General features: G+C 31.9%; 1 protein-coding gene across 2 annotated transcripts in view; it reads left to right on the top strand.

Annotated features, from left to right (window-relative positions):
- The window catches only part of LOC126739991 (uncharacterized), a 213,337-nt gene that overhangs the window by 178,222 nt on the left and 20,163 nt on the right, over window positions 1-14,952 (top strand). For both annotated transcript variants that reach the window (XM_050445835.1, XM_050445836.1), the window contains 2 exons: window positions 1,718-1,824; window positions 13,289-13,417. In XM_050445835.1, the coding sequence (XP_050301792.1) occupies window positions 1,718-1,824; window positions 13,289-13,417 (236 nt within the window). The remainder of the gene's footprint in view (window positions 1-1,717; window positions 1,825-13,288; window positions 13,418-14,952) is intronic.

Raw genomic sequence — 14,952 nt, 5'->3', positions numbered from 1 at the left:
TCCGTTATCACAAAAGGTTTTTTTTTCGACATTGTTTCATTACCGTTACATATTCGGAGGGCAGATACAATCTTTGCTGGTTTTTTAATGCCGACTCAATTTGAACAAAATCAGAGTCATTGGGTAAAAAACTGTGGCCTGAACATAAAAATTTTGAAGTAATATCAGTCAAAATAGATGATTCATGTAAGATAGCTTTTAACATAAGAGTTAGTTTAATATTGCGGTTTTGTCTACCGCATGAATCACTCCAGATAATAAGATGTTGGACGCTTTTTTCTCTGTGAGCATTTATGTGTTTAAGAAGGCAGGAACCTACCTCTTGAGCCCCTCTTCCTGCAGCGCCTTTAGCCCAAACGTAACAGAATCCCTGATCTTGCTTTTCGTTATGAATACCACACAGCTGTATACCCAGAGCTGCCTTTTATAGAATACAATGTTTGTCGGTATTCTTGCTAAAGGTAATGTTTTTTCTAAATCAAATGTAAGGCACTCGTATTTTTAATTTTTTTTAGCGAACTGAAAGTCACATCTTCTTAAATATTGAGCATTTTCTGCGTCTTTTAGGTGATAGGTATAATCTTTTTGAATGCTTTCTTTTTTTGTCGGGTCTATTCCGTTATCAATTTGTATCTTCAATCTTCGCACCTATTACAGGTATCTTTTTTGAGTGTCTTGAATTTTAAATGAAATCGTTGGTAAAATATTTTTTTATAGGATGGCATGCTTATAGATTTTTCAGTTTTTTGGCTATACATCTCGTACATTTTCTGTATTGTCATTTCCTGGGGCAAAAATTCAGCGCTTGTTTGTTCTCTGCGATAGTGAGATTTATATTTCGGAATTTTTTTAATTTGTTCAATCACCTCCTGAATTTTCGCCTCTGAAAGTTTATTATGCCCTTCTTGTTTAATACCTCTTTGGTCAGTTAACGAAATTTCACCTCTAAATTTCTTAAGGGCTCTTAATAATTGTCCCGCCCTTCTGATCTTTTGAATGCGTTTATCTAAAAATTTAAAATTTGGCACACATCATTAGTCCCCAACTTAATTTGGAAAACTTCAAAATGGCGGCGGGACGCCATTTTGAGGATTTTACACAAGGGAATTTTACACACGTGTAACATACAAAATTTTTTCTACTACCGAAGAAAACATCAGAAAAATATCAAATTGCTTTACGCACTTTACGGTAAAAAAAATGTCAAAACATTTGTTGACAAACTTTAAATTAAATGTCAAATTACTTTTTACGCACTCAAATAAACGTCAAATTATTTGAGTAATTTAAAAAGTCTTTTTACGCATTAGTGCGTAAAAAGTGAAACTTTACACACCCGGGGAAGTGTGTAAAGTGAGCACTTTACGCAAGGCAGTAGAAAAAAACTTATTTGGTTAACCAATGCGAGTAAAGAGGATGGGACAATTAAGAGCCGCACTATATATAATAATTAAAAAATATATTTCAGCGAATGCAAAATAAACACAAAATATCTAATCTAAACTTAATTTTTGTGCCTCGTATTTTTTATGGTCTCAAATTAAATTATATCTTTTTATTTGATTGTTTTTTTTCTCTTAAATTTTATCATTTGTATGTATTTTTGCCTAATAAATATTATGATTGATTGACATTAAGAAGAATGTTACTTGATTATAATTCCATGAAAGTTTTACAAAAATATTATAATGTTCATATAAATTATTTTTTTCTACAGGATCGAGTTCCTATGGACTTTACGCAAGGATTTGGTAGGATAGTGCACAACGAGGAAGAAATTGCGGATATTCTAAATGAACCCAAACAGATGTGGGGTGGACAAAGGTAATTTATTTAATAAATATTCTTTTAAAACATCGCGTTGATTCTTTTATTCAGTTAAATTTATGTAATTTTTATAATACACACATCAACATGGTCTAGGGGACGAGGAACAAAAGCTGTTTTATTTTTAGACTAAAAATTATTTCTAAGTATGCTTATTATTTTTTAGAACATTCCATTGAACATACGTTATCACATTGGTAATTTTGAGTTATTTTTGTGGATAAAAAATAAATTATTTAAATTCTTCCAGGCGCAATTTGTAAACTAAAAAATGTATTAAGTGAAATTTTTGCTGCTATTATCACAGTCTAACACAGTCAAGTCACTCGACTCCCCCGCATGCGGGGGATTTATACCGGTTCGTCGACGAAATGTGGTTATAGGTTATAGGGTTGACTCGGTTCAGTTTATTTTCGACGTTTACCGAGTGTGCTAATATTTTTTGTTTTTGTGAATTTAATATTCTATCATTTAGTGCTAGTTTTACGGACTTTTACTTTAATATAATTTATATTAATAGTAGTTGTTTGGTAATGGCTTCTCACGGACAATACTTTTTTTCCTTTTTGCAGTTTCCCACTAATTACATGTGTTTTGATCAGCCAACTGTGATTCAACAAATTAATATTCCATTTAATAATAAATGGTAGTAAACATCCAGGTAAAAATAAACGTCATTCTAATAAACGTCCAGGTTTCGGCATACCTACATAGTAGGTAAAGTGGATGTTGGGAAAATCCCCGAACAAGTAAAGGATTAAATAAAGGGTGTCTAAATTAAGTGTCTGAACCAAATGATTCCTCTTAAGTGACCTGGTCAATCAAAAAAATAAAGATAATCGGTAAAACCCTACGTTTTCATTATTGAGAATAATAATGCTGGATTGAATAAGAAGTTGACCAAAATGCAACTAATATTTTATTTTTATTTGAAAACCAAAGTACGCACGGCGTTTTGGTCAGAAAACCCATTGAAAGACAAAGAGATAAAATTTACCTGGTATGTAATTGATCAATTTCTTGAAATATACCTGGCATGTGATTGGTAATTCCTTATTTCTTATTTTATTTTGCTGTTTAAATGCATAAATGTCAAATAAGGCTTTATTTTATTCTATTTGTCTGTATAAATTCAGCTTAACTAGTCGGCAATTAAGGTATATATTTAGGTTTACACCCTTTATATTAGGTACACCTTTATTAAGATTAAAGGGTTTTTAGGGGATTGTAGTTTTCTTAACAACATTCCTAAGGTTTTGACTCTAATTTAAGCTTTTTATTAACTCATCAAAATATTTTAAAATAAAAACACCTTGATTTTACCCAACAATATTATTAAACTTAATACTTTCCTTCTTGCCCCACGCATTTCTAATGTAAACTTTGTGGACGGACTTGTATCCTGTTATGCGAGGGGTGCCGGCGTAGTTTACGTTTTTTTAAGTTTGTTTTTTTTAAGTGATTTACAACAGCTTATAAAAAAAGGCGGCATTTTGAGGCGGTCAAATTAGTGATTCTACTTGTTGAAATCTATATACCTTACTATTATAGTCAACAATATGCGAGGGGAACATCTTCATCATCATGGACCACCCGATACAGAAATTGATGAAAATTTTGTACTTATGCACGACAATCCCCTGGCTTCTATCTTATCGAAAATGTTTGAGATAAGTTAACAAAGCGTGTTTTAAATCAAGGAATAGTATTCCAGACAAGGTGGAGTTGCTGAAATATATGCATGATTTAAAATTAGGCAGAACGACGATTTAATTAGAGGCATGCCAAGCAGATGTCGAACTGTTCTTAACAACTAGTCTAATAACAAGGACTCTTTCTTTTTTATTAAATTCTTCTTAAATTTTGTTATTTCGACTAACGGTAATGTTTGACACTTCGGTTTCTCGATAAGAATATTAAAAGATTTATTTAATGTTTCCCGGTTCTCAAAAAAATTGAGAGGCCTTGAACCTTCCTGTGATATAAGAAAAAACAAAAATTTTGTTTAACAAACCCCTTTTTTATTCTAAAAGCATAAAAAAACAATCGAATACTTTGTTATAAAATCATTAGCAAGCAGTCCGGGTGCCAAAAGGTAGCTTAAAGTTGAATATCCGAAGAATATTTTAGGCTCATACTTAATACACTTGTAGTTAAAGAAAGCAGTATAGAAAAATTTAACTTTAAGTGGTATTTAGCTTTAAGCGTATCTTATGGAACACATTCTGGATTAATTCTCTAACCTAGACGTAGGATCCAGAATGTTATTCTCTTATGACATCCTGTCCTAAAAGAAAGCACTGATCAACATTTCACCACTCAATCCAGCACATTTTTTTAATGGTCAAACATTCAATATTTTTAGGAACAGAATCCAATGGCAGAGTGCCCAAATACCATCAGAGTCTTATTAGAAGTATTTCAGTGCCTGAATTTTTATGAATTTTCTGAAATACTGACGTATGATTGTCAATAATGCCTTTGGGTAAAAAATGTATTCCGTATCCATCGAACGACAGATGCGTGACTGATTCAGCTGTCCTTTGACGTATACTACTAGATATATATGTTTATAGAATTCTAGTGATTCGTCAAACCGGTTACCGAACAGACGAGGAGAGCCGTTTTATAATTACCCACTTTAGAACGTATCACGAATGTCAAAAACATCGATCTACCAAGAACACATCTACCTTACCGGTCAACACTGTCAAATGTACAATTTAAATTTTTCTAACTGGTAAATCCAATAGCAGAATGCCTGAATACTACCAGAGTCTCTCTAAAACTACCTCAGCACAAGAATTTTTTTCATGAATTTTTGATTTTTGATTTTTGATGATGACTTTCTGATCTATGAGTGGTATTCCTTGGTCAGTGAGGCGTAAATATTTCAACCAATACAAATGATTGCGTATCCGTCGTAAGACTTTAAGATGTCGCATTAAAACATGGATTGATGTAGCTCCCATACTGAAAATGGCAAACAGCGTTGCCACACTAAACTGTACATCCATAAAAAACGTTTGTTAAATTAACCAGTTTCATCCCAAGACAGATTATAATTTTTTAATAGTTTTTGCAAAAAAAAATGGTTAATTGTAAAACAAGATCTAGTTTTAGAAAAACTGTAAATTAAAATGCGAATTAAATGTATCATTACTATTTGGCATATGCTGAAAGCCACTAAGTAACAGATTTTTTTACAGAAAGATTACAGAACAGAAGCTTGACAGGATGTCAATAGCATTCGCATAATAAGAATTAAAGGTACTTACTGTGGTAATATATAATAATAATAACTTTTTTTTTTAATAATAATAATTATTTTTATTTTGTATGTATTTATTTTTGTTTTAATTTGAATGTTTGTGGTGTTAATCCTATAGCTTTACCGGTAAGTCAAATCTCTATATTGTAATTTGTGTCTATGCATTGTTGTTTTTGTACTAGGGTTGCTTTCTGTTTTCTTTTAGATCTGACGATGCCTTAGGGCGAAACACGTGTAATCATTTTTTAAAATAAACATCTTTTGAGACCATTGACTTTGTGTCCCTCTATTCTCTGAATTTTTAATAATAATAACGTTTATTAATTTCCAATACAATTAACAATTCAATATTTACATTGCTGTAAAAGAAATAATAATAATATAATTGTGCGGGATTAAATTGCCTAATTTTCAGCATCCTAACAATTACGTAGGGGCTGTTGAAGCCACGAAGTAAATTGTTTATTTATTTATTTTTTTATAATTATATACATAAGAATATATTTACAAAATAAAGAGGGAAAAAAGCGAGAACAGTAAGAGAGATCGAAAGAAAAGAAGGCGTAAAGAAGAGATGACACTATAAATGCAGCGCTACGTCACATATTGCATAATTAAATAGGTTACATATTAAACAAACATTTTTTTCCAAATTGAATTTCTAAATCAGCGGACTGACAATGTTAAATCACTAATTTTATACTTATTTATCAGCTGGGCAGCATTATAGGAAAAATATGATTTAAACATTTCCTTATGATGTCTTGGGATGAGAACAAGATATCCTTGTCTTAGGTTTACATGATGTGCTGAAGTTCTAAGTTTAATTTTATTAAAAAGGTAGTGGGGAGTGCGATTTTTTTAAATTTTATAATAAAAAAAAACTGAATGTAGCTCTCTACGTGTTGCCATATCTAACCATTTTACATCTTATAATCAGCTTATAAGTAATGCTGTATAATTTACTTTAGAACCTTACATTTTTCGGAGTGCTAAATCCAATAGCAGAATGCTTAAATACCACCAATCTCACTAGAATTAGATCAATACCAGAATGCATATTTTCACTGTCAAATCTGTAAGCCTTTGATGCGTACGAACGCTCATTGATTAAATCATTATAGGTGCTTTAATCAATAGATGAAGGTTCCTGCAATGCCATGTTTAGCGGTGTTCAAAATTAATTCAGATGTGTTTAATTTCAATATTTTTATTTAATATCGTGTTTTAATATATTTGTCTTCTAGACCATTTTGATTCGTGTATAATTAAATAAGATAATTATACTATATCCAAATAATAATAAATAATCCGCCTCTGAACAATCATAACCCAAGTTATTAAATGTATTTTAATCGCGTTAAACGAATTAACCGTTTTCGTAATCCGCCGACCAATAAGATTAATCCGAACAGAAGTTAAAACTAATTAATTCGCGGCATAAATAATCAATTTGTTAAATCAGCAAAAGAATTCTTGCTGGACTAATTACACTTAAGAGCTTTTAACTTTTACTTGTTTAATTCAGTTACTGATTTATGCAGTTAACGATGCGAGAAATGCAGTTTTTTTTAAAGTTTTACAAACAATTAACAATAGGGAAGGTGTGGCCGAGCATTAAATTTATTTAACCGTTTTTGTACAAGAGCATCAGCCAGTAATATAAAATCAAGTCAGTATCAGCGTATTTCTATAATATCAGTGAAAAATATTTAATAGGAGTCGCACACATGGATTTAGTGATGAGATTCTTTTGTGATCTTTATCAGGTTTTCATAATGGTAAGTGAGTTCCTTCTGGAGGTAGCAACAACAAATTGGAACATATCTGTTGTATCTCTTTACAATAGCAATTTCTCTCAATTTTGAGATATCTGTTAACGCATATCTGTTGCTCGATCTGTTGCTTCGAGTGGTTTTTTTCTTCACAGTAACTCTTCCAAAAAGACCAACTACTAATATAGCCATCTCACTCACTTTATCAACACACAACTTTTTCACAACTTTATCAAGAAATATCTTTACATGCTTTATGTGGAGTCTTAATCGAGTTTCTTAAGTATATTATCAGTTTTTCTCAATTTTGAGTTTTCTTTTGTTTAGAACTCCTTGGTATTCCAGTTTTGGTAAAGTCTCTTAAACAATTCAGGTGATTTAAAGAACACCTCTTTTAAAAAGCCCCATTTAAACTTTTTCTACAACTGAAAAAAGCAATCACTTATATCCCCTTTTCACTTGCATTTCTCAAGAAATATCTAAATGTAAAGATTCTAACTTCTACTATCTCACTTTCTTGTATATCAGCAATTTTTCTGAACTTTGAGATTTCTATTGATGATAACTTCTTGGTATTCCAGTTTTAATAAGATCTCTTACAAATTTCAGATTTTTTTTCTTCACAGCAACTCTTTCAAAAAGCACTACATCATTTACCCTTTTTCTCCTCTTGACGCCATTTTACTCGCTTTCTTAAGAAATACCTTAAGAAGTTTTCTTTAACGCCTTTGTAAATATTCCCTTCATTGCCTTCGTGGACTTTTAACAAAATATCGTAAGACAAGCAACTTGTTTGTCTTATGATATTTTTTGCATTTTTGATCAACATTGGATTGGATGGGATTTCTGTGATTTTTGTTACTCTAAGTATTATAACTTTAAGATTAAATAGTTTTGGTAAGGTTTGCAAATTTCGAGTGGTTTTTTCTTCATAGCAATTTTTCCAAATCCACCTGCATCATTTAACATTTTAGTATTTTAGTGCTCGTGATTTATAACAACACTAGGGTTACGAATATATTCTATTGAATCACTTGTCACCAACAGGAAATCGGATGGGTTGCCACTGTAGGTGTGTGATGTTATAAGTATCTTCTGGTAATGCGATAGACAGCTGGGTGTATTAAAAGATTTCTTTCATCTTTGAGTAATTTATTGGGTACAAAAAATTAAGTTCCAGCTCCGATCACTTTTTACAAAATTGACCTATTTAGATACCGGTAAAGGCATTGGTTTTGTGCCAAGGTTGTTTACACACTCATAGTTGCAACGAAACAGGCAAATCAACGCTCTGTATTTTTACAAATCCAAAAAAATAATAGTCCGCTACAAGCGTACCATTGTCATGTTGACAGGGGCCTAAAATAGTCCGCGAGCTTAACTAAAGACTACATATTGCGGTTAGGCAACAAGCTTCACAACTTCTAACAGTAGTACTTAATTGGACAGCCCTCTCCAGCAAACTCCTAATCAGGTGCGTAATAAAGAGTCTTTCAGCGTCGCAGTCACAATTTGGGGAAAGTATTTTTCGCTTTTAACGCATGGCATATCCAAGTTGACAGTTGTCTTCCAAGTCTCAACTCACCAACAACACCACTCAATCATGTTGAAGTTTTGTTCGCTAAGAGTGTCTGCTATTTTTAAGGAGGACAAGTCTGCCTTCACAGTTAATTTCAAGTTGGTAGTTTGTCATACTGTTATTTAGGTGGAAGCACGATACTTCTATCTTTGCGGTACTGGGCAGCAATCTACAGTCTCATATTTCCCAAGTCATTTGGTGTCACCGGGTCAAGTAATTTGTTAGAATTCGCTCAAACTTCCCATAGCTTGTAGTGAGTCAGTCATCCGCGTAGCCGAACTTGTTTGATGTAATGCTATCTGGTATCTAAAGACTAAAGAGCAATGGAGCAAGCACCAATCCTTGTGGAAGGCGATTATTCAGTTTAATTTTCGTACTGGTCTTGTCGCCATACAGGATCGTATGTCACTGATAAGTCTATGAAAGCAGCAGATATTTTTAGTTGCTTTTGAAAGTCAGTTTCCACATAGGTAGTTCGTGCGAGTACTTGGTCTGTGCAGCTGCGATTCGAACGGAATCCTGCATTCTCCACGGATATATGGTGCAGTATTGTTAGACCAATCCTATATATAGCAACCTTTCTAAAATTTGTAGGCCATGCTTAGCAGGACAGATGGACGATAGTTTTTTTGTTTTATCAGTCCCTGGTTTTAAAATAGCGACGGTTTTTGCCCTCTTAAGTTGATAAGGTTTATTGCTTGTCTTCAGAATGTCTAAACAAAAATTTGCAAGCCATTGTTTCGTAAATTTGCCGCTAAACTTTAGTAATTCAGCATGAATGGTATCGTAATCAGGGACGTAACGAGGTCCTCGTGACGCCAGCTTGTTGGCGTTAGTACGTTGCTTGGACGGTCTGGTGGGTTGCTACTGCCGAACTTTCGCAGTGGGGACCAGACTTGTCTGCTTGATTTTTGAAAGTGTAGATTTTCTACTGTTTCAGTCTATTTTTCATGCCTAGCATCATCAATGGTGTGGAGTAGTTTATCTGCTACCTTCCATCTTCACTTAACTTATATAGTCTCTCGCTTTCCTCAGACCCTCCATGTATTTACTTTTTTCGGTACACTCTAGGTATTGCTGCTTTTGCTGCCATCTTTATTGTCTCCGTCGTTTTTGCGCCCTTTGATGGATTCCATCTCAAGCATTTGTCGAGATTATTAGAGAAAGCAGAACACTTAGCATTCTTAAAGTTCCATGGGGGGCGTGGAAACGATTTTATGACTAAGTTTCTAATGCCTATTTTAATCAAAATAGTGTTGGCTAAGAGGGAGATCGGACATGACCTTTCTTAATGCTGGTAAAGATTGTCCTTTGTTGTCAGTGGTAAGAAAACAAAGGTTGGGCTTTCATTCCCTCCTCCATGTTCCATATCGGAAAGTGCCTCTGTCTTTGGCGTCGAATAGAAGATGGATAACATGTTTTTCTGACCATTGCAAAAGGGACATTGTCACGGTACCTTCACAACTCATGGTGGTTGTGAAAATATATAGGACATATATAAGATGAGATGGATGCTCGTAGAGGTTGGGCAGGCCAGATGAGAGCTGGTGGCTTAATCCACCAGCAGTGGATAAAGGTGGCTCAAGTGGCTTGGAGACTGGTGGGTTAATCTCTTATGTACCGTAGCCTGAAAAGACATTATTATGTATGTATTACGCTAATATACAATTTTCTCCTGTCACGAAAGTATTTCTGTAGGTACGTTGCGCTACTTAATGTGGTTGTCATTTACTCCTATGCTAGTTAGTGTTCATCAATAATATCTTATTGGTATCTAGGTGGCTTAAACTCACACATACACACACACAAAATACTCACTTGATGAAAAAATATGTTTAAAACACCATTATTGCAAACAAACAAAAATCAAATGAACTCTAAATTAAAGTGCTTGTATTCCACCCTTATTCTTATTTTGTCGAATTAGAGATAATCTTACCTTTTGTAAAATTTTCTTCAATTAATTCTAGTTTTACGGACGCTGTTTAATGTTTTGCAGCGAAAACTTTTTATAAAAACTAAGTGAAAATAGTTCAAATTTCCACAAAACATCTTAAAAAAGACGACTGGCGATAAAATTTCTAACTATCTGCCGAATACTATTATTCCAAATAATGCCATTTTGCTTTTCTTGGGTGCTAAAAATTTTATATCATTTATATGCCCTCTTATAGACAATAATCTTAAATTAACGGATGGGTTGAGAATGAAGAAACCTTGAATAACGACTTAATTTTCATTAATTTCCTTCACCACAATATAATTTGGAAAAGTAAGGTTTGGTTTTATATTGGAAAAGGTACCGAAAAAAAACCTCCCAATTTAGATTTACTTTTTTGCAGGAACGCCAAGTGCATAAGCTTTGAGGTTGATAGGATACCTTCGTCCAGAAATAACGTCATTCAGTTAAATTGAAACTCTCGTCATCAACACCAGTTTGCCGCAATTTGTTACTTTGGTGGTATTTATCAACAACTTGCAAGGCTTTTCAAGCCATTTGTCACCATAACGTTAAAAACGATAAATACCCTAAAAGAAGAACTTGCTAAGGCCTATCGATCAACCAGATGAGCTCTGAAAGTCCAGCGTCTATCATTTACAAGGTGCCGATTGTTTTGCTGTTTATGTAGCACAATCGGGATATGTGCAAGAAACATTTTCTATGTTTATCTACGTAGGCCCTATCATAGGTAGCGCTCAATAGTTCAAAACCTGGAATATTTCCTCTATAAGTCAGTTAAGCCTCATTTTCAATATGCGTTTCCAAGTCAACATTGTTCTCTTTTAAAAAAATGTGCAGAAATTGGCATTTTGCTCTGCTTAGGCCTTGTATGTTGAGATGGCAGACTCTAGTATACGAGTTTCTTTGTCAATTAGTCCTTAAAAGAACGATTTAATAATTGTGTCATCTTTTGTTGCGCATGTGGTTCTCTTGCGTTGGTTCATTTACTAACGTTACCCAAAGTGAACCACGTGTAGGCGAACTAACTCTACAATCTTGCATGTGATATTTAAGAACAATCACTGATATCAGCATATCACAGGAAACATTTGTAGAAGCTTTTTTGGCGCCTTAATGGATCTTTTTTTTTAGCGTTCATGGACCTTTTGAAGAGCTTTTCTGGGATATTTCCGAACTGTTCTTAAAAATATTAATGTTTTCATACATACTTCAGCCACAATTTAAAAAAGTGCCTATCAAGTGCATTCTGTTAACTGAACTATAAATATTATAAAAGGAATTGAGAAACTAATTCCATTCTATTTTCAACTGAGAATTCAAATCTCTTGTCTTCTTCCTAAAAGTTTTTTAATCAGTTAAGTTAGCAGAAGAGGTTTGAGAAAATAGAAGTAGGATTTAAGTTGAATATTGAATCTCAATGTTCTATTTCATCTATTTATATTAAGAGTAATTCAAGCAATAATAGAGAATATAATACCTTAGGTTAGATCAATTTGATATTAAAAGATACTGATTTTTTTGCATGGTGATCAAGTGACGACTAATTCAGAAATTGAAAAAGTCATGTAAATTTATTTTAATGCCCATGTAACGATGCTACTGATTTTTTTCTCATATAAAAGTTGATGAGTTTCTTCACTGAAAATGTCCTTATAGTCTCCTCATCAAAACAAACATTTTAGATGTACTAAGGGTATTTTTAAAGAATTGAATTCATATAATTATTTTATTGTTTGTAGTGAAAGCTAATAAGTTTATTCAAAAAAAAAATTTGAACGTTTTCTGTAGATTGTAATGGATACAAAATATCTTGATAGTATAAGAAGTGTTACAAAAATCTAAATATTTTTAAAATTCAAATAAAAATTGTATTGATTTTACTTTCATGTAAAAATTAATCAGTTTTTTTACCAAAAATATCCTGATAAGTTCCATTGTGAATACAACTGTTTTAGTGTTTTTAATTAGTTTTACAATAAATTGATGTTTACAATGATATTTACAATAAAAAAATTGATACAGTCAAAGTCTTTACGAAAATTTAAATATTTTGCAAATTCGTGTGACGATTTTAGAGCCGTGTGAAAGATGATGAATTTCTTTACCAAAATTGACCTCACAAGTTTCTTTGTAAATTGAACCGTTAATGACAGTTTTTTTAATTGTTTCAAAAAAATCCTGATATTGTCAAAGGCTTTACAAAAATTCAAATATGTTGAAAAATCATGTAACGATTTTATTGATTTTAGTTTTGTGTAAAATCTGATGAGTTTCTTCATTAAAAATAACCTTACAAGATTAATTTTAAATTTAACTATTAAGAGTTAATTGAAGTTTTTTAGTTAATTGTAAAATGTTTTGGAGGTATTAAGTAGCTTCTTAATGTATTAAAAACATTTTGATGGTATCAGAGGCTTTTAAAAAATCTAAATATTTTGAGTGCCCATGTAACGATTTTATTGATTTGAAGAAATCAAAAATGCCTCTACAAATTTTCTTGCAAATACAATTATCCTTGAAAAGTTTTTGAATGGAATAGGAAAATCGTGATAGTGTCAGAGGCTTTACAATGTATATTGAAAATTCATGTAACATTTGTATTGATTTTATTTTCATACGAAAGCTGATGATTTTTTGTACTAAAAATTTCTTGTAAATACATTGGCTGAAGAAATTTTGATACTGTCAAAGAATTTGTAAAAATAATTGAATAAAACCGAAGTTTTGTCACAAAAATGTTTTTATCAATCTTTTGTCACTTGAGTCGTTTTGGAGTTATTGAGTAGAATTTGTTTTATAGTTTTTTGACATTCATACATTCATGCTTCTCTGTAACGGCTTTATAACAATTCTTGTTTCTTTTTTTTTCTTAGGTTCGAACATTACGAGACTTTTCCCAAGGATACTTTAAGCCATGGAAAGCATCTTACTCAGAAATATTACCACGGAGATATAAGTCGACCCGAAACAGAAAAAATGTTATTAGCCACCAAAACTAATGGGTATGTTATTCATTTAATTTAATAAGAATGTTTAAATTTTCTTATATCATTGAAATTTTTTATTAACAAATTATTTCATTGACATTATGTAGGTTACAAATGCATGAGGGCCACACGTGACACCTACTTAGCTGTAGATAATAATATAAACACGAAAATTGCTTCTAAGAAAATACTTGAACATACACTTTAAATAATCAATTTTTTATTAAAAATGCATGCTCGAGCTATAAATGAATAATTTATATTGTTTTTGGCCATTAAATTATTATTATGTCAAGAAGAATGTGAAATGAATAAAGAAGACGAAGAAGACAGTTTTTATTCTTAAGAGCATCTATCGAGTATTACTTATGATACAAGGTAATAAACTCATGAATATATATTGAAAAAATGTTAATATACAGGGTAGCAGATAGTTTTATCAAGTCAAGATATGATTATTTACACAAATTCATAATTTTAGAGATTTTACATTAAAACATGATCATCAGAGATGCATTTTAAGTGAATTGTTTTTAGTTTAGTTGGGTATGGAGCTAAATAAAACTTTAGGAGTTGTGCGAACGTTTCGGCCTATATTAGGCCTTCTTCATGGCAATAAAAAAAATAAGGTCTATTTTTGGAGAAACATATAACAACCTAAATATCAGTATATAGTTATCTAAATTAAATCAGTATCTACTTAATAATGCTTTCGCCCTAAAGAAGGCCTAATATAGCCGAAACGTTAGCATAAGGCTTGGCTCCAAATTTAATGAAAATTAAAGACAATAAACTAGGTCACCGAAAGACCATATTTGAATTGAATATTCAAAAGGTTCTATGTCTAAGATTTATCATTCGGGTTTAAATAACTTGGCATAACTTCGATTTGGCAAATATCTGACACCCTTTAATTAGAAATTTAATCGCTTGAAATATTAAAATCGTAATATATATATAATATACTTTTAAAGCTTGTAGAGAAATTTTAAAGGTTTATAGAAGGTGATTTAAAAGGGAAGGTAAGGGTTTACGAGAAGTAATCCTGTATCATCCAAATGGAAGTTGATGACGGTCAATCCAAAGCTGGCCCAGGCTTTCTATTTAATCAATAAAAAAATTATTTAAAAGAAAGTAAAAACTAGAAGCTTTTCACTGAAGGAGAAACTTATTTGCACAAATAGCATACAGTGGGAGTCTGTAAAATGGAATAAATTTAGTAGTTCGTATACTTTTATTTTCTCAAAAAAATCCTCGGACCTGTCGATTGGTATTTTTAGTAACGCTCTGTTGTGTTGAACAAAGGCATACAGTGTGTCCCGAAAATAAGATATGATGTCTACAACAATTTTTTAAAATAGTAACCCTAATTCTTTATTGCGCATTTTTAAAGAGCGTATCAAATTATACATACATAGCGTCGAAATTACAAGTTTCTGTAAGTACCGTTTTCAAGATAATTAAAATATTTTTTTTTTAATATAAATTATAAAACCTGTTTTATTGAAAAAGTGTTGTAATAAATGTTTAAAATGTACTCCATTTATGAT

The sequence above is a fragment of the Anthonomus grandis genome, chromosome 8 (genome assembly GCF_022605725.1).
Source record: "Anthonomus grandis grandis chromosome 8, icAntGran1.3, whole genome shotgun sequence".
NCBI lineage: Eukaryota > Metazoa > Arthropoda > Insecta > Coleoptera > Curculionidae > Anthonomus > Anthonomus grandis.
This window is presented reverse-complemented; position numbering and strand designations above follow the sequence as displayed.